Below are 22,015 nucleotides of genomic sequence, written 5' to 3'. Positions count from 1 at the left end.
TGGAACAGGAAGGGCCATCCACAAACTGTTCCCACAATGTTGGGAGCATGAGATTGGCCAAAATGTTTTAGTATGCTGAGGCCTCAAGAGTTCCCTTCACTGGAACTAAGGGGCCAAGCCCAATCCCTGAAAAACAACCCCACACCATAATACCCCCTCCACCAATGGCACTTTTCCACTGCAAGTACCGGCTCGGCTCTACTTGGCCCTGCATGGCCCGGTTTGCTTTTCCACTGCTGGTACCGCATGGTACGGTGTTGGAACTGTTCGGTGCGGTACGGTATGGTTTGCTTTTCCACTAAAGTAGTACTAAAGTTAAGTGGGTGGGATAACAACGGGGTGGGTGTGATTCTCTGACCAATCAGTGGCCAGTAGTGACTGCATGCAAAGGATTGTGGGATATGGTACCGGGTATGGTACCTCTTGGAACCACAATCGAGGTGGTACTGTTTTTGAGAGCCATACCGTTCGGTTCCATGCAGTGGAAAACGGCCGCCGCACCATACCGTACCGAACCGTTCCTACACCATACCATGCGGTACCAGCAGTGGAAAAGCACAAAACCGTTCGGTTCCATGCAGTGGAAAAGCGCCACAAATGGTTTGGTCCAGTGCACACATCAAGGTCCATAAAGACATAGATAAGCGAGTTTAGGGTGGAGGAACTTGGCTGGCCTGACCTCAACCCAATAGAACACCTTTGGAAGGAATTAGAGCGGAAACTGTGAGCCAAGTTCATGTGCGTGTAAAGGCAGGTGTCTCAATACTTTTAACAATTTAGTGTAGCTATCGCTATACTTCTGGCACTCTGGAAGGTCCAGACCTCCAGAATCTGCAGAGTCACATGCAGCTCCTCTCCAATCCCCTCTCCCTGCCCAATCAGAGAGAACTTTGTGTTATGTGAACCCATTCACAAAATACAAAGGCTTCTGTGAATGGGCAGCAGAGGGGAGGGGTGGGTAGGAATGATGTGTGTAAAGAACACAAGAATTGATTTACTAACACGTGAGAGTGCAAAATCCAGTGCAGCTGTGCATGGTAGGCAATCAGCTTCTAACTTCAGCTTGTTCAATTAAGCTTTGGAGAAAAAAAAATGGACACTTCTCACCTGCCTGCCTGCTCAGTGCACAATTTTGGCAATGCACGTTTATGTATAAAACCTTGCGAGCAACTATATACTTATTTAATTATTACATTATTATCCTAATGTAAGCTGCTGACACCTAACATATTCCCATATTAATGTGCGAACTATATAAATCACACTTTGTGCCACCCTACCCTTCCCTAATAAATAAATAATTGTGCCTAGTGTATTATACCGTATCTCACAAAGGTTTAGTACACCCCTCACATTTTTGTAAAAATTTTATTATATCAACAAAACTGAAGAATTTACACTTTGCTACAATGTAAAGTAGTGAGTGTACAGCTTGTATAACAGTGTCAATTTGCTGTCCCCTCAAAATAACTCAACACACAGCCATTAATGTCTAAACCGCTGACAACAAAAGTGAGCACACCCCTAAGTGAAAATGTCCAAATTGGGCCCAATTAGCCATTTTCCCTCCCCGGTGTCATGTGACTCGTTCGTGTTACAAGGTCTCAGGTGTGAATGGGGAGCAGGTGTGTTAAATTTGGTGTTATCGCTCTCACTCTCTCATCCTGGTCACTGGAAGCTCAACATGGCACCTCTTGGCAAAGAACTCTCTGAGGATCTGAAAAAAGAATTGTTGATCTACATAAAGATGGCTTAGGCTATAAGAGGATTGCCAAGACCCTGAAACTGAGCTGCAGCACAGTGGCCATGACCATACAGCAGTTTACAGGAGAGGTTCCACTCAGAACAGGCCTCACCGTGGTTGACCAAAGAAGATGAGTGCACGTGCTCAGCGTCATATGCAGAGGTTATCTTTGGGAAATAGATGTATGAGTGCTGCCAGCATTGCTGCAGAGGTTGAAGGGGTGGGGGGTCAGCCTGTCAGTGCAAGAAAGTACAAGAAAGCCTGCAAACTGTTTGCTGAAGACAAGCAGGCTAAGGACATGGATTACTGGAACCATGTCCTGTGGTCTGATGAGACCAAGATAAACTTTTTTGGTTCAGATGGTGTCAAGCGTGTGTGGTGGCAACCAGGTGAGGAGTACAAAGACAAGTGTGTCTTGCCTACAGTCAAGCATGGTGGTGGGAGTGTCATGGGCTGGGGCTGCATGAATGCTGCTGGCACTGGGGAGCTACAGTTCATTGAGGGAACCATGAATGCCAACATGTACTGTGACATACTGAAGCAGAGCATGAGCCCCTCCCTTCGGAGACTGGGCCGCAAAGCAGTATTCCAACATAACGACCCCAAACCCACCTCCAAGACTACCACTGCTTTCCTAAAGAAGCTGAGGGAAAGGTGATGGATTGGCCAAGCATGTCTCTAGACCTAAACCCTATTGAGCATCTGTGGGACATCCTCAAATGGAAAGTGGAGGAGCGCAAGGTCTCTAACATCCACCAGCTCTGTGATGTCATCATGGAGGAGTGGAAGAGGACTCCAGTGGCAACCTGTGAAGCTCTGGAGAACTCCATGCCCAAGAGGGTTAAGGCAGTGCTGGAAAATAATGGTGGCCACACAGAATGTTGACACTTTGGGCCCAATTTGGACATTTTCACTTAGGAGTGTACTCACTTTTGTTGCCAGCGGTTTAGACATTAATGGCTGTGTGTTGAGTTAATTTGAGGGGACAGCAAATTTACACTGTTATACAAGCTGTACACTCACTACTTTACATTGGAGCAAAGTGTCATTTCTTCAGTGTTGTCACATGAAAAGATATAATAAATATTTACAAAAATGTGAGGGGTGAAGTCACTTTTGTGAGATACTGTATGTCATTTTTATGTTTTTTTTTTTGTTTTTTTTTTACTAGTAATTAGCGGCGATCTGCGATTTTTAGCACTACTGCGGCAGACAGATCGGACCCCTAACTGACATTTTTGACACTTTTGGGGGGGGGACAGTGACATTACTACAGTAATCAGTGCTAAAAATATGCACTGTTACTGTAATAATGACACTGGAAGGGAAGGGGTTAACTCAGGGGCGATCAAAGGGTTAAGTATATGCCTAGGGGGTGTTTTCTAACTGTTAGGGGGATGGGCTTAAGGAATCAACACAGATACCTGTGGTCCTATATAGGAGGATCACAGGTGCTCTGTGCTTATTCCAGAGAGAACAACGGTCTGCTGTGTTTACAACAGACCATCGTTCTCTCTTCACTGGGAGCGATCGCCGGTGCCGGGAAGCACCCTCCGCGCGCGCGCCGCTAGGAGCACTCCTGTGAACCGCCTTAAAGCCGCATATCTGCGGCGGACAGTCAGTTAATTAAATGTTGTAATAAATATTTGGAATTTTAAATAGAAGTACTGTGTAGTTTATACCGTACCATGAAATTCCTAAGTGCTTCAATCCAATGTTCTATCGTTTCTTTGTGCATATCCCCATGCAGTGCTAAAGGCTCTATATTAATCGTGCTCCCCCACCATCAGATGTGCTCTCACCTTACAGCTAAGTAAAATCAAAAACGCTTTTTCTCCTTCCAGGATCTTAAAAAGGAATCTCTTCAAGCCCTCATTCGCATTAAATGCGGCTTTGAAATCATGCAATTTCATCTGAAATCGCACAATTTCAAAGCCACATGTCGGTGCGACTTGGAAGACATCTGTGCGACTTCATGCACAGATGTCAATGCAAGTCGCATCTGAAATCGCTAAAAGTAGTGCAGGAACAACTTTTTTTTAATTGATGCAGCACTGATTTGAACATTGTCATTGCCAACAATAGGGTGCATGACAAGTGGCTCCGGTGTGAACGGAGCTGACTCTCCTTCTTCCTCCTCAATCCTGCTGTGTGAGTTCGCTCAATACATGTCAGATGTAGCCATAGAGAAAAGGAAGAAACTGCAGACAATAGGGCTTATAATGTTTAAAATAAATCCTGTTATTCACACTATTAAAATGTACTCCAATGCAAAAGGTGCTTGCAGTGCACCACACTATCAACGGAAATTTCATAAAACACCAATATATGGGACACTGTACTGACTCTATGTTATCTCTTACCCTTCTCTTCCCTCCCCTACGCGTTACGCCACAAGATCACGTGGAATCCCCCTAAGGATTACACCTGATATGTATTGTGCGGAAATGACATCACCTCCACCCGGCCAATTGAAACGGCCAAAGATTGGTACCCAGAAGCCGCCTGGCCGAAGATGACAGCAGCTAGCTGGAGCTCTAGGAGACTGCAGCGCTGGAGTGAAGGTAAGTATAGTTCAGCTTTAACTCATAGTACGTCAGCACATTTTACAGATTGGCTGAATTCCTGGAGTTCGGCTTTAAACCTAAAATACAAAAAAAGCTGACTAAAAGGATTTTTATGAAAAAAAGAGATCCTATTAGTTTCAGTGATTTCGTCACTGGGTCTCTATACTTCTCTATGCAATACAGGCTTATCATAGCTGGTGAGAGGGGCCAGCAGGGTGCTTTATATAGCTTCCAGAAAACATCACAGAACCCTGCCTCAGTATTCCTTTCAAGAGCCCTCAGCCCTGATGCAAGCAGTGTGCTTATTTTTGGGAGGTATTTGACTATCAAAATACCTCAGTGGGCAGGGGTCAGTCTAGAGAAGTGGACATTCCTGGGCAGGCTGCCATGCCAGTAGCATTTTCAGAGCAGGTCATGAATGGCAATCCACATATTACCCTCAGTACCGGTCAGTGCCGGGACAAGGTCATCCAGCGCCCAGGGCAAGGATGCCAAACTGCGCCCCCCCCCCTTCCCTTAGGTTTAGGGTCAAGATGCCCCCCCATCCCTGCAACAAATCATGGCGCCCAGGGCAACCGTCCCTCCTGCCCACCCCTTGTCCCGGCCCTGGTACCGGTACCCATTAATCACGGCAGTATGGAACCAAGGTAAGGGAGTAGTAAAGAACAACCACTTTGTAGCAGTAAGGAGATCCTGCATTTTCATGAAGGAATACATCTTCTTTCTTGCAGCTATTGCCTCTAAAACATAAAAATACATTGATAAGCATGTTTACAATAATAATTACACCCATATGTATAAATAGAAACGGCAATAAACTGTTCTATTAAATACCAGGTTGCAGTACAATGAATCAATAATCAATAAATGTTGCACTGTTACTTTTTGGCTTGTTCCCTAATGAAACATTAGGGGGCGCTGATCCAATAGCTGCTCCCAGGTACAGAGAGGTGGGTGTTAGGATCACAAAACATATGCCGTCAGCTTACTAATGAATCCCCTACAGCTGTTACACCCCTCCTCTTCTTCCCTCCATCACTGTATCCTGTCCATTGTTCCCCCTCCATCTCTATCACCTCCATTCTTTTACCTTCTATTCCCTTATTTCATCCTAGCCCCAGATATCTTCCATTAGCCCTCTATAATTTATTCCCCATCACTCCCCTCTCCATCCTCTATTCACCCGCTTTTCATTTTCCACCCCACTCATTTTTTCACCTTCCCTCTCCGTATCCCCATCTCCCTCTTCTCCAGCTCTCGTTCCCGCTCGTTATCCTCGCAGCCTCTATTCCGGGAGGGAAGTGGAATGGCGGCCAGCTGTCTCTGCTCCCCCTGAGCTGATACCCCGGAGCCTGATAGGGAGGGAGTATCTGGAACATGTCAGCAGGTCTGTAATAAGATGGTGGGCTGAAGAGGGTACGCTAATCACATCTCACCGACACCAAAACTGCATCAATACTGAGTCAGAGTCCACACATTCTTCATATCACACTTCTCTTATAATAATACCAAAAACCCAGCTCCTCACTGGTATCCCCCATGTAATATCTTATTACAGTAACCCAGCTCCTGAGTGTCTTATTACCCCTGTAATATCTTATTACAGTAACCCAGCCCCTGAGTGTCCTATTACCCCTGTAATATCTTATTACAGTAACCCGGCTCCTGAGTGTCCTATTACCCCTGTAATATCTTATTACAGTAACCCAGCTCCTGAGTGTCCTATTACCCCTGTAATATCTTATTACAGTAACCCAGCTCCTGAGTGTCCTATTACCCCTGTAATATCTTATTACAGTAACTCAGCTCCTGAGTGTCCTATTACCCCTGTAATATCTTATTACAGTAACCCAGCTCCTGAGTGTCCTATTACCCCTGTAATATCTTATTACAGTAACTCAGCTCCTGAGTGTCCTATTACCCCTGTAATATCTTATTACAGTAACCCAGCTCCTGAGTGTCTTATTACCCCTGTAATATCTTATTACAGTAACCCAGCCCCTGAGTGTCCTATTACCCCTGTAATATCTTATTACAGTAACCCGGCTCCTGAGTGTCCTATTACCCCTGTAATATCTTATTACAGTAACCCAGCTCCTGAGTGTCCTATTACCCCTGTAATATCTTATTACAGTAACCCAGCTCCTGAGTGTCTTATTACACCCCTAATATCTTATTACAGTAACCCAGCCCTGAGTGTCCTATTACCCCTGTAATATCTTATTACAGTAACCCAGCTCCTGAGTGTCTTATCCCCCCTGTGATAACTTATTACAATAACCCAGCTCCTGAGTGTCTTATTCCCCCTGTAATATCTTATTACAGTAACCCAGCTCCTGAGTGTCCTATTACCCCTGTAATATCTTATTACAGTAACCCAGCTCCTGAGTGTCTTATTACCCCTGTAATATCTTATTACAGTAACCCGGCTCCTGAGTGTCTTATTACCCCAATAATATCTTAGTACAGTAACCCAGCTCCTGAGTGTCCTATTACCCCTGTAATATCTTATTACAGTAACCCAGCTCCTGAGTGTCTTTGGAAAATTTCTTTTTATTGAAAAATTGAGATGTATAGGTACAAAACATAACCTTTCGGCATTCCCCGGCTAATAAAAAGTAAAACATAGAACTACAAATAACACCTCCTATTATAGAACCCCCCCCAAAAAAAAGGGGGAGAAGAAAAAACACACCTTCCATACACCTCCCTCTGTTATTCTCTTACAAAATCACTTCAAGGGTTGATGAATTAGAGGGAGATTTTTGTTCCCTCTCAACCATCAGGATAATGTATCGTAAGAATATTAACTCGTGTTTAGAATCCTACCTGCACAAATGTAATGTGAGTCCCTGCAGAGGAATAAATTCATTCATATCATAAACGCTCCTGAGTGTCCTATTCCTCCTGTAATATCTTATTACAGTAACCCAGCCCCTGAGCCGGGGCCCTTCCCTTCAAGCCCGGGGCTCTTCCCACTAATCCTGGGGCTCTTTAATCTCATTGCATGGCCTTTTATTATGGTCCCGCATCAGGATCCTTTCACAAGTTCTGCAGTGGGCCCCCTTCCTGCAATCTTGGGGCCTCCCCACAGTGGTGAAATGCCAGGGCCCAGTCGCAAGTGTGACCTTTGAGATCCTAGAAGTTCACCCACTGGTTTGCTACCGGGCCCCCTGGAGCATGGGGCCCGGTAGCGATTGCAACCCCTGCAACCCCTGTAGTTACGCCCCTGCCTGTAATATCTTATTACAGTAACCCAGCTCCTGAGTGTCCTATTACCCCTATAATATCTTATTACAGTAACCCGGCTCCTGAGTGTCCTATTACCCCTGTAATATCTTATTACAGTAACCCAGCCCCTGAGTGTCCTATTACCCCTGTAATATCTTATTACAGTAACCCAACTCCTGAGTGTCCTATTACCCCTGTAATATCTTATTACAGTAACCCAACTCCTGAGTGTCCTATTACCCCTGTAATATCTTATTACAGTAACCCAGCTCCTGAGTGTCCTATTACCCCTGTAATATCTTATTACAGTAACCCAGCTCCTGAGTGTCCTATTACCACTGTAATATCTTATTACAGTAACCCAACTCCTGAGTGTCCTATTACCCCTGTAATATCTTATTACAGTAACCCAGCTCCTGAGTGTCTTATTACCCCTATAATATCTTATTACAGTAGCCAATCTCAAGAGTAACATATAAACCCGCAATGTATTTTTACAGTAGGAGTGAAAAGATAAGCATGCCCAATGGAATTATAGTATGATAACATCCTATGGTCAGGTCATCGAAGAGTATCACTAATCTAGCAATGTTATATTTTGTATTGTGTTGTACAGTATATTGTGTAGGATGTTGTAGTTGTAGACTTGTTTTTCATTGGTCAGGTTATGTTGGAGGTGTTTCAGGGTGTTTTCACACTTGGTGCGATTGCCTGGTCCAAGTCTGCCAATCAGACAAGGAGACTTTGGACACCGTAAAAACAACCGGTAATTACAATCTAAAAGAATATCTGGCAAGGGCTTCTGCCTTTTGGTTCCAAAATCTCCAGACACCTAAACAAGAGACAATCAGATGGAACATCTCATAGGACAATCTTGCAGTTTGAATCAAATGTTTATTTAGAAAGTAACCGATCTAGTGGAAATCTGCCCCAAAAAATAGTGAGCGACTAGCACACTAGAAGATATTTGCCACAGCCAAAAACAAATAAACAACCAAAGCACTGCGCTTTCACAAAACAAATAAGGTTACCAGCACTCCTCCAACACATGGACCTATTACAGAAGGGGATGTAAATTCCCAGATTGCTCTTCCGATTATTGCTCTTTGCGCATGTGGAGAAAAAAAGGAGACTAGAGGCTCCACACTGTGTGAAAATTGACTTAATATTTATCAAAAAAACTAGAATTGCACTTACCCAAAGTAGGTAAAACAGCACTGTATATATATAGAAAACCGCATTTACGTGGTTACTTCCACTAAACGTGACAACACCACAACAGGCTCTTCCCATTGCGTTTCATCACATTTGATGGCCCATGCCCAGAAGATGTCATGATGAAATGCGTCGGGTGGAGGTGATCTGGTGTGACAACAGGGACAACAGCATAAAGCTCTCAATGACTTCTCTAAAATTTGAGAGTCATACACATTTGACAAGCATCTCTGTCACGTACCTGAAAGGAAAATGAATTAACGAGGTCGGCCTCTCTTATTTCTCCTGCCCAGGCCCCACTGAGAATGAATCAGAGGATGCCAAGGGACAGGAGGGACACGAGTGCCTGTGGGTGTTGATTGCAGAACCTACAGCAGGGAATGTGACTCAAAGGAGGCTTTTGAACCAGAGAAGCAGGAACAGCAGTTATGTTCGGAGGACTGGTCCAGACTAAAGGGGCACTCTGCTTATGATGATGGATAGGATAGGCAGCTTGTTAGGATTCCGGAGGCTGGTACATACAGCAGTGTATGGGGCTGGTGCAGCAGACAGCCAGGCAAGCACTCGAGTAGCACCTAGAGCCAGGATCAGAGGCAGGAACAGAGTCTCAGGAATAGCCAGGGTCATCAACAGATAGGCAGCGAGGTACCAAGTCACATGCAGAACCAAAGTCAGGAACGGAGCCGGTTCAAAGGTTAACAGAAAGGAAGAAGCGGAATCCAAGGTAAAGTCAATTACACGCCAGGTCAGCAACGGGGAAAGCATACAGGAACAATCAGGACACAGGGTACAGCTGAAGATCAGTCAGCAAAGGAAATGGGAATGAGCACCCTTTAAATAGCCCCTCTGGGTAATTGTGCTTGTGCGCTTGTGCATGCGCATTCGCGTTGCAAATTCTCACGCGCATGAATGCGATTAATAGCCGTTCTTCTGGAAATACCCTGCTCATGCGCATATCTATGCGCCAGACGTCTCACAAGGATTCCCTTACAGTCTCGGTGTCTCTATATGGTGGCAGAAACACTTATGATGTCAGATTCACACATTGAAGATTGAAATTATGCACTGAGTGCATTCTTTCACAGATTTTTCAAGATATTTGTTTTGATACATACTGTTCAGTGTATTGGAAATACGTATTATTTGTCATGTGAAAGCGCAGCACTTTGGTTGTTTATTAGTTTGAAGCAAATGCAGGAAAATTGCATCAACAGTTGTAACATTACATAGTTTGTGAGGTTGAAAAAAAACATCAGTCCATCCAGTTCAACCTATGATGTGTGTGTGTGTGTGTGTTTGCTGTTAACCATACATTGTATACCTCTGTATGTTGTGGTCTTTAAGTTGCCCATCTAATAGTTTTTTGAAACTATCAACGCTCCCTGCTGATACGACTGCTTGTGGAAGAGAATTCCACATCCCCACTGCTGTGACAGTAAAGAACCCCTTACGTATTTTTAGCTTAAACCGTTTTTCCTCAAGTTTTAGTGAGTGGCCCCGTGTCTTATTGTATTCCCTTTCTCTGAAAAGTTTGTTCTTTATGCTAGGGTCGCCAGTACAGTATTTGTACATTGATATCATATCCCCCCTCAATCGTCTTTTCTCCAGAGAGAATAAGTTCAGTGCTTGTAGTCTTTCCTCATAGCTGATGTCCTCCATTCCCCTAATTATTTTTGTTGCCCTTCTCTGGATTCTCTCCAGTACCAGCACATCCTTCCTGAGGACCGGTGCCCAGAACTGGACAGCATACTCCAGATGTGGCCGGACCAGAGTCTTGTAGAGGGGGAAACATTAAACATCACCTTATTCTAGAAAGTAATGGAATCATGCTAGCTTACCCACTATAAGGAAGGCAACATCTGTCGGTTCTGTTAGAAAGTTGGTGGCAACAGTTTCCTGGGATATGGAGGTGGATCATGACAAATGACGTTGAGATTGGCCAAGTTATCACTGTGCAAGTCTGCTAGGGAAACTTCTAAAAAATTTGATAAACGCCAAGGGGAAAGTTGACTTTCAGTATGTGGTGTTTATTTACCCATTCACCAAAATAACATGCCAAGCTATACAGCAATTGCCATGCTTGCCATCTATTAATATGAATATGAACTATTTCAACACTCTGCTTGATTAATCTATAAATCATCTGCAAATCATTTTATTCGAAAACAATAGGATCCCACTAGCATCTCTGGAAATAGTTTGTAGTTCTTCAAGGGTAATATGTAGAAAATAACCTTACCATATTTTTTTGGGAACATCCATTTATAGTGACAGAGAAAGAATTGTTTATGACAATGTCTGTTGGTCTTCACATGTTACCGATAATTAAACAGAGTATACTTGAATTACATTAGTTACTGTATGCCCAACTGTTGGGTCATGTTTGAGGTCCAGAGCCCCTATGTTCCTCAGGGTATAGGAGAACTACAGTGCCTTGAAAAAGTATTCATACCCCTTGAAATTTTCCACATTTTGTCATGTTACAACCAAACACATAAATATATTTTATTGGGATTTGATGTGATAGAACAACACAAAGTGACACATAATTATAAAGTGGAAGAAAGATGATGATAATTTTTTTTGGTTTTCAAATTCTTTTTACAAATAACTATCTGAAAAACAATTTAGTGGAACCAAAAACCTTCTGAAGGCACCGAATTAGTAAATAGAGTCCACTTGTGTGTAATTTAAGCCCCGTACACACGCACAGATTGTTGGCCAACTGATCGGCCAACTTTTGTCCAGTGTTGTTTGTTGGTTGAAATGTGCTCTAGACTTGCACTGGACTTTTGTTGGCCAACAAAAACCAACTTCAGAAGTGATGTCATGTGATGGTTGACTTTCCCTGTGTTTTTTCTTCTCTGAGCATGCCCAGTCTTGCTCATCTGATTTTTGTCTGCCGAAATCTCTACTGACTGAGGAACAATCAGCCGTTCTTTGTTGGCCAACAAAAATTTTATAGCATGCACACCAGATTTTTTTCGGCCGAAAATTCGCAGTTGGTTGTCTGAAGCATCATACTAACAAGCCTACAATCGGCAGATCGGACGTTGGCCGACAATTTACGGCCAACAATCTGTGCGTGTGTACAGGGCTTTAATCTCAGTATAAGTACAGCTGTTCTGTGAACCCCTTAGAGGCTTGTTAGCGAACCTTAGAGAACAAACAGCATCGTGAAGGCCAAGGAACACACCTGACATTTTAGGGATAAAGTTGTGGAGACGTTTAAAGCAGGGTTAGATTATAAAAATATCTCAAGCTTTGAACATCTCACAGAGCGCTGTTCGACCCATCATCCGAAAATGGAAAGAGTATGGCACAACTGCAAACCTACCAAGACATGGCCGTCCACCTAAACTGACAGGCCGGGCAAGGAGAGCATTAATCAGAGAAGCAGCCAAGAGGCCCATGGTAACTCTGGAGGAGCTGCAGAGATCCACAGCTCAGGTGGGAGAATCTGTCCACAGGACAACTATTAGTCTTGCACTTCGCAAATCTGGCCTTTATGGAAGAATGACAAGAAAGCCATTATTGAAAGAAAGACATAAGAAGTCCCGTTTGCAGTTTGTGAGAAGCCATGTGGGGGACATGGCAAACATGTGGAAGAAGGTGCTCTGGTCAGAGACCAAAATTAAACATTTTGGCCTCAAAGCAAAACGCTATGTGTGGCAGAAAACTAACACTGCACATAACACTGAACACACAATCCCCACCGTGAAACATGGTGGTGGCAGTATTATGTTGTGGGGATGCTTTTCTTCAGCAGGGACAGGGAAGCTACTCAGAGTTGATGGGAAGAGGGATGGAGCCAAATACAGGGCAATCTTAAGAAAAAACCTGTTAGAGTCTGCAAAAGACTTGAGACTGGGGCGGAGGTTCACCTTCCAGTAGGACAACCACCCTAAACATACAGCCAGAGCTACAATGGAATGGTCAAAGCATATTCATGTGTTAGAATGGCCCAGTCAAAGTCCAGACCTAAGGCTACATTCACACCTGAGCGTAGCGTTTTCAGGCGTTTTTTACCGCGATTTTTACCGCGATTTACAGGCGTTTTTACAGGCGTTTTTTGTGCAGGCGTTTTTATATTGAATAGAAACCAATGGAAAACGCCTGTAACCTGCCCAAAAAGAAGCTCATGTACTTTTTTGAGCGTTGGGCGTTTTGCTTACAGCGTCAAAACGCTCAGATGTGAACAGGGGCCATTGAAATGAATAGGATTTGTCTTGTTGGGCGTTTTGAGAGCTGATCCTAGAGCAGAAAAACTCCCCAAAAACGCCTACATGTGAACGGAGCCTAAAGCCATTTGAGAATCTGTGGCAAGACTTGAAAATTGCTTGTCACAAACACTCTCCATCCAATCTGACAGAGCTTGAGCTATTTTGGAAATAAGAATGGGCAAAAATGTCACTCTCTAGATGTGCAAAGCTGGTAGAGACATCCCCAAAAAGACTTGCAGCTGTAATTGCAGTGAAAGGCGGTTCTACAAAGTATTGAATTCTGTTCTATTCGATCATTGTATATGCTATTCTATTCTTTTATTTTGTATTCTATCCGGTTTTCTACTATTCTATTCCTTTATTTTATTTTCCATTCTATTCTGTTTTCTACTAATCTATTCTTTTATTTTATTTTACATTCCATTATGTTCTGTTTTATTCTATTCTTTTCTGTTTTATGCCTTTATTTTCTATTCAATTCTGTTTTATTCTATTGTATGCTATTCTTTTCTCTTCTATCCCTTTATTTTGTATGTTATGCTATTCTTTTCTTTTATTTTCTATTCTATTCTGTTGTGTTTTATTCTATTCTTTTCTATAAAGTGGCCTAATTAGGAATCATCATCTTTTTTTCACTTTTATACCCTACTGTATTTATTGCAATATGTTTCCATTTAGATTTTAAATACATTTTCAAATTTAAAATTCAAATTCATATTCGAATTCGGATAATTTGCTTCGTTATAACTTATTTTGAGCTCATTGAAATTCGTTATTATTATGATTCAGAAATTCGGATACATCCAAATCGCCAAATAACAAAAATTTTGTCAGAATTTCGATTCATAACGAAACGAATTTCACATGTCTAATGGGAAGTCACTGTTTAAGGAACCCCTAGCAACCTCTATGGGAACCCATAAGAGTACCCTGGTTGTGAATATCTGCTTTAGAGTGTATTTGTATTGTGGGCAGTAGTCCAAAAATGCTGTAATAATAAATTTCTGTATTGAATTACGTAGAATGGTAGTATGACTATGGACTGTAACAGATCATGTTGGTGGTTCATTATTATGCCAGCACTATACTAGAATTGAATTATAATGACCATATAGCGGTGGGTATTTTTGGCATTGTTAACTGATAAATTATTCCTGCCTTGCACTGTAAATATGTTTTGCATTATTATTGAGCTTTCTATACAAACAGTACCAGCTGCCTAATCTGTATGTATTTTGCTGCAGGTTATGCTGGAAGAGACTGCGTCTCACACATGGCTGCCCAGGAGACGGAGATTAAGAGCAGTGCCTCCATTATCCCATGTTTCCTCTTTGTAGAGGTATTGCCTTATCATTCTGTGTTCTACAATGTAACTACCATAAGAGCATTACTGTCTTATCTGTGTTCATTTTCTGCCCTCTCTTTATCTATACACTGGGCTAAATGCTCTCCCCCCCTCACCCTGCCATAGTGCTGATGTAACTTATTGCCCATCAGAGTGTGAACAGTAGAGCCCAGTAAACATGGCTTGTCATGCCAGTTTGTGTGGATTTAGTGTGACACTGGATGAGTGTGATGGTTACTTGTTGCCAGAAAAGAAACTATTGTAGAAAAGAAACTGACATTTATGAAAAAAGGTAAAAAATGTCCCCAACACATATGCATTTTTTGCATCAGTCTTGTGTCTAAATTCTGATTTTGAGTAATCTCACAGATTGGAAAATTCAAATTGGTATTGGTAATATATTAGAATCATTATGTTTGCAGATATATGTACTAGGGATCGACCGATATCAGTTTTTCGTTGCCAATATGGGCTGATATTTTGAACATTTAAAGTTTTGCAAAATTAACACAATTTTCAACACAAATCTGTTACTGAACATGTTAATGTTTGTTTATTAACACCTGGCACTCTTTGGTGGGTGGGTGGCTGGCACCCTGTGGTGGGTGGCTGGCTGGCACCCTGTGGTGGGTGGCTTGTCTGGCTGGCACCCTTTGGTGGGTGGCTGGCTGGCACCCTGTGGTGGGTGGCTGGGTGGTTGGCACCCTGTGGTGGGTGGCTGGCTGGTACCCTGTGGTGAGTGGCTGGCTGGCACCCTTTGATGGGTGGCTGGCACCCTGTGTGGTGGGTGGCTGGCTGGTACAGGCCCAGGGCCTGTGGCTGGCTGGCTGGTACAGGCCCAGGGCCTGTGGCTGGCTGGCTGGTACAGGCCTGTGGGTGTGTGGGTGGCTGGCTGGCCGGCACCGGGCAGCTGTGGGTGCTGGGTGTATGTATGTGGCGGCTTCCCAGTGCGCGGAGGCGTGTGGCGCAACATACGCAATGACATCACGAGTCTCACGACAATATCGGCAATATCAGAAACCTCCAGGGCCAATTCCGATATATCAGGGAAAGTGCATATCGGCCCTCAATATATCAGCCTTACCAATAATCGGTCGATCCCTAATATGTGCGGAATCCTCTATAGCAGTGGTCCTCAACTCCGGTCCTCAGGGCCCACTAACATGCCAGATTTAAGGTATTACCTTGGGGAGATCTAAACTAGAGTACTGCAATCACTGAGCAGCAAATTGGATCACCTGGGATGTATTTCAGTTATCTTGCAAACCTGGCCTGTTAGTGGGCCCTGAGGACCAGGGTTGAGGACCACTGCTCTATGGAATTCAGAAATAATATGGGATTATTCTTGAACTATTTTTGTAATTAGATGCTGTTGAATTTGCTAATTTTAACAAACTAGCACCTATCAATTTGTTTTCAGCCAGTGCCAAAATCTGCTGCTTCAAACTAGCTGTGGTAAATAATTTACCCTAAAAACTGATTCTGGTCTGTAGTTGACATTTGTTGTTGCCCATAGAAACCTTTTACCTTCATTAAAATAGTATTAAAACCCTCATAACTTTTAGTTTAACACAATAAACACAATAAAATAAGCATTCCCAAGTAAACTGTTAAAATTCTTACCAAAGTGCTTTGAGTTTACAACTTCCAATGCTGTTGGCTCCGACTCTCTCAGTGCTCCTTCCCCAAACTTCCCATCTTCATAGGAAAGAGTTACCAGTAGACAGGACAGACATGAGTTTGTCTGTTAGCTTGGAGAAGGAAGGAGGAATAGGCAAGCACCTTACCATCCTGGGCTACAAGGCTGTGTGTTTCTACGGATGCTGTTAGATAACTATTCCAAATTCATAATCCGGCACTTATTGGAAATATATTATATTTACAGCAAGCTTGCAAAATATATTTGGTTTTATGATTAATCATAATATTACTATGTGTGAATGACCTTAAACAGGTGCTTGTTCTCAGAAACGTTAAGACGTCATTTCCTGCTTCTTCTTGTACTTGAAGCTTAGAGTAGAAGGACATAGAAGGGCATACATGCCTATACAGTCATGATCTCAAGTTGGACACATTTTTCAGAAGTATTGCTTTTATTTCTTATATTGTTACCTACACTGAACTGAATTGTTATACTTTTTACATTGTATTTATGATGCCAACTGTGTGACAATAAATTCACATTTTGTTTTTAAGTTAGTCTGGCTATCTATACTAATCATCTGGAAATGCCTAAATATACTAAAATATTAGATATCTTCATTATTTTACAGATGCACACAGTGTAGGGAGAGACACAACTCTAGTTCGTGCATGCAAGGATGGTTCCATAGAATTCTGCAAGAGAAATAAACCATCCAGAAACATGAAACCTGGGGCAGTAGTCACGGCACCAGCTTAAACTGGAACATAGGCAAGGATCAGCTGCTGAAAGTGCTTAAAAATCTGAGGGTTTAATATCCCTTTAATTTCAAAGGCAAATTCTAAGGCCAGCTATTCTTCCCTTATTTACCCCCTTCCCCATCGGAGCATCTCTTACAAATAAAAAAGAAAGAAGGACATTTGTATACTTTCCATTTTTCCAAGTGTCTTTGGTCTGGTCGAGGGACTTCACAGGTCCTCTTCAATGGGGGTCCATAGAGCTCTCCAAAACATTCCATGGTGAATGCAGGGTGGGCCCTTGACACTCTAGATAGGAAGATGGTTCAAGGACTGTCTTGGGCATTATTCTACCCAGAATAGGAGCAGTGCTGGATTGGCGATTGTGTCAGTCTGTGGGGAGTAGCATCAGAGATAAAGTGAGTATTGCAGACAGAGATAGTTTTTTTATTAAAAATAAATAAAAAAAATATGGGGACAGATACAAGTTATTTTTTGCCCAAGCTAGACTTGGGCTATAAAAAGTTGACCATGAAAATTAGTTGGAAGCTGATTGTTATAGCAAATAATACATTTTACCTTTAGCATATTTTTCATATGTCGGGTCTTACGTCTGAGTTCTGGTATGCAGTTAAATCTAGCAAACTAATCTAAACTAAGACAGATCTAAAGTACTTGTACTAGTAGTGCTTATTGAGATTGAGAAATGATGTGTATGGAGATGGTGACATGATATGAATGGAGCATGGGACATGATGTGGATGGATAATGGGACATGATATGAATGAATTGAGAGTATGATATGTTGTATATGTAGAGTATGATATGATGTGGATGGAGAGCATGATATGATGTGGATGCAGAGCATTATATGATGTGGATGGAGAGTATAATAAGATGTGGATGGAGAGTATGATCTGAGAATGATATAATGGATGGAAGCATGAAATGATATAAACGAAAAAGGCAACATAATGTGACTGGAGAGTGGGCATAACGTAGATGGAAAGTAGGACATGATGTGGATGGAGATTGGGACAACAGTATGTACAGTATATGTAGAGCATCATGTGTTGTTGGTAGAGAGTTTGGCACAATGTGGCTGGAGAGCGTGACATGTGGATGGAGAGTGGGCATAACGTAGATGGAAAGTAGGACATTATGCAAATGGAGATTGGGACAACAGTATGTACAGTATATGTAGAGCATCATGTGTTGTTGGTAGAGAGTTTGGCACAATGTGGCTGGAGAGCGTGACATGTGGATGGAGAGTGGGCATAACGTAGATGGAAAGTAGGACATTATGCAAATGGAGATTGGGACAACAGTATGTACAGTATATGTAGAGCATCACGTGGTGTCAGTAGAGAGTTTGGCACAATGTGGCTGGAGAGCGTGACATGTGACTGGAGAGTGAAACATAATGTGAATGTAATGTAGCATATGAAAGTATGTGGATGGAGAGCATGATGTGAATGTAGCATATGAAAGTATGTGGATGGAGGGCATGATATGATGTGGATGGAGTTTTGAACGTGATGTGTTGGATGTGGGTGGGGAGTGAGACATGATGGTATTTGAGGATGATGCATAATGTTGATGGAATTTGGGACATGATGTGGTTGGAAAGTGGGACATAGAATGTATGGAAACTAATGTGGATGGAGAATGTTAGGTGATGTGGGTAAAGAAGGTTACACGATGTGTCTGAAGAGTGTTTCATGGTGTGGGCAGAGAGTATTAAGTGATGTTGATGGAGAATAGGGCATAAAGTGGATGTAGAGTGTTACATGATATGTCCCGAAGAGTGTTTCATGGTGTGGGCAGAAAGTGTTACATGATGTTGAAGGAAAATAGGGCATGATGTGGGTGGAGAGTGTTACATGATGATGTGGATGTAGAATGATATATGGTGTGGATAGAGAAAGGAATATGATGCAGGTCGACAATGTTAAGTGATGTGGGTGTAGAGTGTTATATGATTGGGTAGAAGATGTTAAATGATGTGGGTGGAGAGTGTTACATGATGTGTAGGGACATACTGTGGATGTACATTGTGACATGATGTAGATGGAGAGTGGGACATCCTGTGGCTGGAGAAAGTGACATGATGTGGGTGTAGAGTGGGGCTTGATGTAAGTAGAGATGGGAAACGTGATGTGGTTGGAAAGAGTGACATCATGTGGATAGAGAGTGGAACATGATGTGCATAGAGAGTGGGACATGATGTGGATAGAGAGGGGCACCTGATGTGGATGGAGAGGGTGACATGATGTGGACGGAGAGGGTGACATGATGTGGACGGAGAGGGTGACATGATGTGGACGGAGAGGGTGACATTATGTGGACGGGGGGGGGTGACCTGATGTGGACGAAGAGGGTGACATGATGTGGACAGGGAGGGTGACCTGATGTGGACAGGGAGGGTGACATGATGTGGACGGAGAGGGTGACATGATGTGGACAGGGAGGGTGACCTGATGTGGACAGAGAGGGTGACCTGATGTGGACAGGGAGGGTGACCTGATGTGGACAGAGAGGGTGACATGATGTGGACGGAGAGGGTGACATGATGTGGACAGGGAGGGTGACATGATGTGGACAGGGAGGGTGACATGATGTAGACAGGGAGGGTGACATGATGTGGATGGAGAGGGTGACATGCTGTGGATGGAGAGGGTGACATGCTGTGCATGGAGAGGGTGACATGCTGTGGACAGAGAGGGTGACATGATGTGGGTGGAGAGGGTGACATGATGTGGACAGAGAGGGTGACATGCTGTGGATGGAGAGGGTGACATGATGTGGGTGGAGAGGGTGACATGCTGTGGATGGAGAGGGTGACATGCTGTGGATGGAGAGGGTGACATGATGTGCATGGAGAGGCTGACATGCTGTGGATGGAGAGGGTGACATGCTGTGGATGGAGATGGTGACATGCTGTCAATGGAGAGGGTGACATGCTGTGCATGGAGGGGGTGACATGCTGTGGATGGAGAGGGTGACATGAAGTGCATGGAGAGGGTGACATGCTGTGGATGGAGAGGGTGACATGCTGTGGATGGAGAGGGTGACATGCTGTGCATGGAGGGGGTGACATGCTGTGGATGGAGAGGTTGACATGATGTGTACTGAGAGGGTTATATGATGTGGATGGAGATGGTGACATGCTGTGAATGGAGAGGGTGACATGCTGTGGATGGAGAGGGTGACATGCTGTGCATGGAGAGGGTGACATGCTGTGGACAGAGAGGGTGACATGATGTGGGTGGAGAGGGTGACATGATGTGGACAGAGAGGGTGACATGCTGTGGATGGAGAGGGTGACATGATGTGGGTGGAGAGGGTGACATGCTGTGGATGGAGAGGGTGACATGCTGTGGATGGAGAGGGTGACATGCTGTGGATGGAGAGGCTGACATGCTGTGGATGGAGAGGGTGACATGCTGTGGATGGAGATGGTGACATGCTGTCAATGGAGAGGGTGACATGCTGTGCATGGAGGGGGTGACATGCTGTGGATGGAGAGGGTGACATGAAGTGCATGGAGAGGGTGACATGCTGTGGATGGAGAGGGTGACATGCTGTGGATGGAGAGGGTGACATGCTGTGCATGGAGGGGGTGACATGCTGTGGATGGAGAGGTTGACATGATGTGTACTGAGAGGGTTATATGATGTGGATGGAGATGGTGACATGCTGTGAATGGAGAGGGTGACATGCTGTGGATGGAGAGGGTGACATGCTGTGGATGGAGAGGGTGACATGATGTGGATGGAGATGGTGACATGCTGTGGATGGAGAGGGTGACATGATGTGCATGGAGGGGGTGACATGCTGTGGATGGAGAGGGTGACATGATGTGGACTGAGAGGGTTACATGATGTGGATGGAGATGGTGACATGCTGTGAATGGAGAGGGTGACATGCTGTTGATGGAGAGGGTGACATGCTGTGGATGGAGAGGGTGACATGCTGTGAATGGAGATGGTGACATGCTGTGGATGGAGAGGGTGACATGCTGTGGATGGAGAGGGTGACATGATGTGGATGGAGATGGTGACATGCTGTGGATGGAGAGGGTGACATGATGTGGACAGAGAGGGTGACATGCTGTGGATGAAGAGGGTGACATGATGTGGGTGGAGAGGGTGACATGCTGTGGACAGAGAGGGTGACATGCTGTGGACAGAGAGGGTGACATGCTGTGGATGGAGGGGGTGACATGCTGTGGATGGAGAGGGTGACATGCTGTGGATGGAGAGGCTGACATGCTGTGGATGGAGAGGGTGACATGCTGTGGATGGAGAGGGTGACATGCTGTGGATGGAGGGGGTGACATGCTGTGGATGGAGAGGGTGACATGCTGTGGATGGAGAGGGTGACATGATGTGGACAGAGAGGGTGACATGCTGTGGATGAAGAGGGTGACATGATGTGGGTGGAGAGGGTGACATGCTGTGGACAGAGAGGGTGACATGCTGTGGACAGAGAGGGTGACATGCTGTGGATGGAGGGGGTGACATGCTGTGGATGGAGAGGGTGACATGCTGTGGATGGAGAGGGTGACATGCTGTGGATGGAGAGGGTGACATGCTGTGGATGGAGGGGGTGACATGCTGTGGATGGAGAGGGTGACATGCTGTGGACAGAGAGGGTGACATGCTGTGGGTGGAGAGTATGAAATGATGTGTGGATAGAAGGAGTGGAAGATGACGTGATGACTGCTCCAAGATTCCTTAGTCTCGCTCCAGCTTCCTCAATCCTCTGACACTTTGTTTCTGATTCTCCCCTTCTTTATATTATTTATTATTTTATGCCAACATCTCTCATCTAATTTACTTTATTTCTTCTTCATTCTTCAGTCTAGCTGTGTTACCCTCTTCTCTGGGTTCTCTCTCTTTAACTCTATCTTTGATTTCTACCACCTCCACCTCCCTAGTATCCTATGTAATGTTCTCATTCCCCTAACCTTACCTCCTTTTTCCACACCTTGTCATTGTTCCTCACATCTACAGCAATTGTCTTCCTTCTACTCGTGATTTCCTCTGTCTAAAGGATTTCCTTAATATTATTTCTTGTTTCATATGATGATTTGTGGTCTTTCCCATTTTCCTTCTTACATCTCTTCTTTTTGTTCCAATAATTCAGACATTGCTAGAATACAGTAAAGAAAGCCCTGTTTGGCTTTTTCTATTTTTTTTTTTATTTTTATACATTTGTATTTGTATCTGCTCTGTTTGGCTCTTCCTGCCTTTATCGCTGCATTGTGTATTTCAGTGCATTTGATTTTGTTCCGCTTTCTGTCTCT

General features: G+C 43.9%; 1 protein-coding gene across 2 annotated transcripts in view; it reads left to right on the top strand.

Moving 5' to 3' along the window:
• The first annotated feature begins 5,309 nt into the window (after nucleotides 1–5,309).
• The window catches only part of PLPPR2 (phospholipid phosphatase related 2), a 37,738-nt gene continuing 21,032 nt past the window's right edge, over nucleotides 5,310–22,015 (top strand). The window contains exons 1-2 of one of the 2 annotated variants that reach the window (XM_082257195.1): nucleotides 5,310–5,698; nucleotides 14,225–14,319. In XM_082257195.1, coding sequence (XP_082113321.1) covers nucleotides 5,689–5,698; nucleotides 14,225–14,319 — 105 coding nt within the window. In that variant the 5' untranslated portion in view covers nucleotides 5,310–5,688. The remainder of the gene's footprint in view (nucleotides 5,699–14,224; nucleotides 14,320–22,015) is intronic. The other variant, XM_082257194.1, reaches the window with a different exon arrangement.

This window comes from Pelophylax lessonae (genome assembly GCF_965119305.1).
Source record: "Pelophylax lessonae genome assembly, chromosome: 4".
Lineage (NCBI taxonomy): Eukaryota > Metazoa > Chordata > Amphibia > Anura > Ranidae > Pelophylax > Pelophylax lessonae.
Note: the sequence above shows the minus strand (reverse complement) of the source record. Positions and strands in the feature narration are given on the sequence as shown.